The sequence below is a fragment of the Bidens hawaiensis genome, unplaced genomic scaffold (assembly GCF_021521415.1).
Source record: "Bidens hawaiensis isolate Kalapana, Puna unplaced genomic scaffold, B.hawaiensis_p1.1 tig00056689_1, whole genome shotgun sequence".
Taxonomy (NCBI): Eukaryota; Viridiplantae; Streptophyta; class Magnoliopsida; order Asterales; family Asteraceae; genus Bidens; species Bidens hawaiensis.
Window position 1 is genome coordinate 13,324 of NW_027500201.1, and position 3,569 is coordinate 16,892.

General features: G+C 41.3%; 1 protein-coding gene across 1 annotated transcript; it reads left to right on the forward strand.

Moving 5' to 3' along the window:
* Window positions 1-1,563: 1,563 nt before the first annotated feature.
* On the forward strand, window positions 1,564-2,934 carry LOC143601543 (uncharacterized). The gene has a single exon (XM_077078930.1). It carries the CDS (start codon window positions 1,564-1,566, stop codon window positions 2,746-2,748), a length of 1,185 nt encoding a protein of 394 aa, XP_076935045.1. The 3' UTR covers window positions 2,749-2,934.
* The last annotated feature ends 635 nt before the right edge of the window (window positions 2,935-3,569 follow it).

A 3,569-nucleotide genomic window follows, 5' to 3' on the forward strand; every position in this document is an offset into this window, starting at 1 on the left:
TACGCTAGTTGACGGATAGCAGCCGTGCATTTTTGAAGAGGGGTAAAACCGGGAAGACCCCTAGCATCCTCCCTTTGTTGGAAAAAGGGATACCGTGACTCTAAATCACTCGCTATACGCGTGAACAATTGCCTGCTCATTCGAAAACGAGTTCGAAAATCCGACTCCGCGTATACCGGTTGAGGGCTAAAATAATGCCTCATCAAAGTATCGTTAGCACCCGATCGATCACGATCACGAGGTGGTGCTCTAACCCTCGGGAGTCGGGGTTGATGGGCTTGATTTTGCAAGAGATTTACCACGGCTGCGGTCAAAACTCCCCCTACATGAAGAAGCAAATCATCCTCTTCGGAGGAGTCGGAATCAGACGAGTACGACGACATTATTTTTAAAAAAAAAATGGGACGATGGGTTGTTTGGAGATTGAAGTTGTGTTTGATATGGTAAAAATGGGTTGATTTAGGGGTATTATATAGGATTTTGTAAAGGTTTTTTTAAAAAAGTTTGAAAGAAATGGGTAATATATAGGAAGTGTTGTATAAAGAAATGGGTAAGTTTGATGTTTTTTGAAATTGTGTTAAAGTGTTGTATAAAATGGGTAATATATAGGAGTAGAAATTTTTTTTTTTTTAAAAAATTAAGAGCCAACGGCTCATTTATACTTTCAAACGGCTCTTTTTCACCATTCCCCATGCCCCTCACGCTCAACCTGTCCCGCGAACCCCCTGGCGTCTGCCTCTTTTTCCGCGCTCGCGCCCCTTTCGCGCCCCTCTCGCGCCTCGGTGGTGTGGTCCTCGCGCCCCGGGGCGCGACCGTCTCGCCTCTTGCGCCCTTTCTCGCGCTCCGCACCCCTCAGCCTTACACTTCTACCCTCAAAACATCCTTAACTCACACAACTTCCTAGAAATTCCATTGATCCCACATCATCATCAACAAAAAACCAAAGTACACTCCAAACCACTTCACACACACACACATTTACTAATCACACTACCCGTGACCAACACGCCTCTACTCCACCACCACCAATGGACTTCACCACCGTCGAAGACCACCACCACCAACCCATCAACCACATCCTCTCCTTACCCATCTTCTTATCCGACCAAATCCATCACACAACACACACCTCCAAATCCCACAAACTCGAGTGCTTAGAACTTAACAAACTCGTTGTCCATCTTTCCAACATGCTCCGCTCCTTCGTCCGGATTATTAACCCCACTTCCTCCTTCTACGACCGCCCGGTCCGCCGCGTCTTCACTGACGTCACACGGAACCTTACCTGTACCTTAACCCTGGTACGGAAATGTCAGCGGCGCCTAGTATTTGTTCACGTAGGCGCCGCTGACTTTAAAAAGCTATTCACACTTCTTGACGCCTCTATAGGCGACATGAAGTGGTTGCTTAGCATATACGACTCCGGAAGAATAAGAAATGATGATTCTGATTCTTATGGAGTCGTTTTATCATTACCTCCCATCGCGAGTAACGATCCGATACTCGCGTGGGTTTGGTCGTACATTTGTACGCTTTATATTTCTCCGCTGAATGTCAAAATTGATGTCGAGTTCGTTAGCGACTGATAATGATAGGAACAAGAAAATTATAGCTGAAGAACTTGGGCTTCCGCCTTTGTTGAAGCTTCTGAAGGAAGCTTCAACACCAGAAGCCCAAGTTGCGGCAGCTAACGTGCTTGTTAGCCTTGCGGATAATCAAGATATAGCTAGATTAATCACTAGTGAATTAGGGGTTCCAATTATTGTACAAGCGTTACAAAAGTCCCCAATTCGGGTACATATTTTGGTTGCGAGGTTAATTGCGGGAATGGCGGAAAACGATGAGGGTTCGCAAGAGGCGTTTGCTAGAGAGAATGCAATTAGACCTCTTGTTACGCTATTATCACTTGATAATGATGGTTCGGTGTCCAATTTTGCAACGACGTGGTCAATTAATAGGAAAGAGAGGGAAAATGAACCGTCTGAATTGAAAATTGAACTTAAAACAATATGTGCTAGGGCGTTATGGATGCTTTCTAGAGGTAATCTTGCAAATTGTAGGATATTAACCGACACTAAAGGGTTATTAGTGCTAGCTAAGCTTATAGAAACCGAAACTGGTGAGCTGCAAACCAACTGTTTGATGAATGTGATGGACATAGCAGCAGCCGCAGAGTTAAATCCTGACCTGAGACGATCGGCTTTCAGGACTATCTCCCCGGCTGCAAAAGCAGTAGTGGATCAACTATTAAAGTTGATCCACCACTCTGAGATAGCTGGAATCAAGATTCCAGCTATCAGATCAATTGGGTCACTTGCCAGGACTTTCCCAGCTAGGGAAACTTGGGTGATTGACCCGTTGGTCAAACAACTTAGTGACCAAAACCCTGACGTGGTGACGGAATCCGCAATAGCGTTGGGGAAATTCGTGTCACCTGATAATTTTCTTTGTCAGGAGCATTCGAAAACGATTATTGAATTCGATGGTGTGACTCCTTTAATGAGATTATTGAGAGGGGATGATAGAACACAACATCATGCTTTGGTGTTATTGTGTTATCTTGCAATGCATGATGGAAATAGTGAGGCACTTGTGAAGGCAAGGGTTTTGACAACTTTAGAAGGGGTTGATAAGTCAACTATTGGTCAACATTTTCAGTTGAGGCAGCTGGTGGTGGAAGCAGTTAATCAACTTATTATGTATCATGTTGGTGTTGTTCCTTCTCAAAAGGTGTCATACTCACCTTGAAGAATATGAGGTAGTTATTATGGTTAGGTTGTAAATCTTTAGCTATCATTAAGTTAGTATATTATGGTGTAATTATTTTGAAGGGAAAGAAATCTAGTGGCAGTCTTAAGATTATCCAATTTAGCTTGTTAATTATGATGACAGTGGTTTTGTAAGTATAGTTAGTAAATCATCCATGTTGCACAACGGGGGTTTTCGTCGATTTTGGTATGATTTGGTACGGCACGGTACTCATACTCGGCTATTTCAACATGAAAGATATGTCTAAAAGAATATTAACACGTGTTTTACATTAATCAAAAACCATGAAAAAGAAACTTACACAGGACGGTATCGTTGTAGCGCGTAACCTATTGTATAATAAATAGAGTCTGGTCAAAATATGGACAAGCCTGGGCCATCATGGATTAACCCACCATTAGAGTAATCACTGGCCTATATAAAACCAATTTGTGTGGTGTGGGCCGCTATGGCTGATAATTTTATTTATTTACAAATTCTGAAATTAGTTGCAAAATAAAAGGTAAACAAAGTAATACATTTAGGAAAAATAAAAAGTATGATTATGGTACAACACAATATTTTATTTAAAAAATTACTCATACAACACAATTAGAAGTTACTAATTTAACCATTTTTAATTAAAGTTGTAATAATTAGTTCTTAGCAAAATGTGTTTATAATATTATCAAGGTTACACTTACATGATGGTCTAGTGGTATAATGATTGCTACCTACAAAAGTGACGTGGGTTCAAATTGTACAAAGTGTAAAATTATATGATATTTAAGGGTAAAAATTTGTTGTTCGAAAATAAAAGT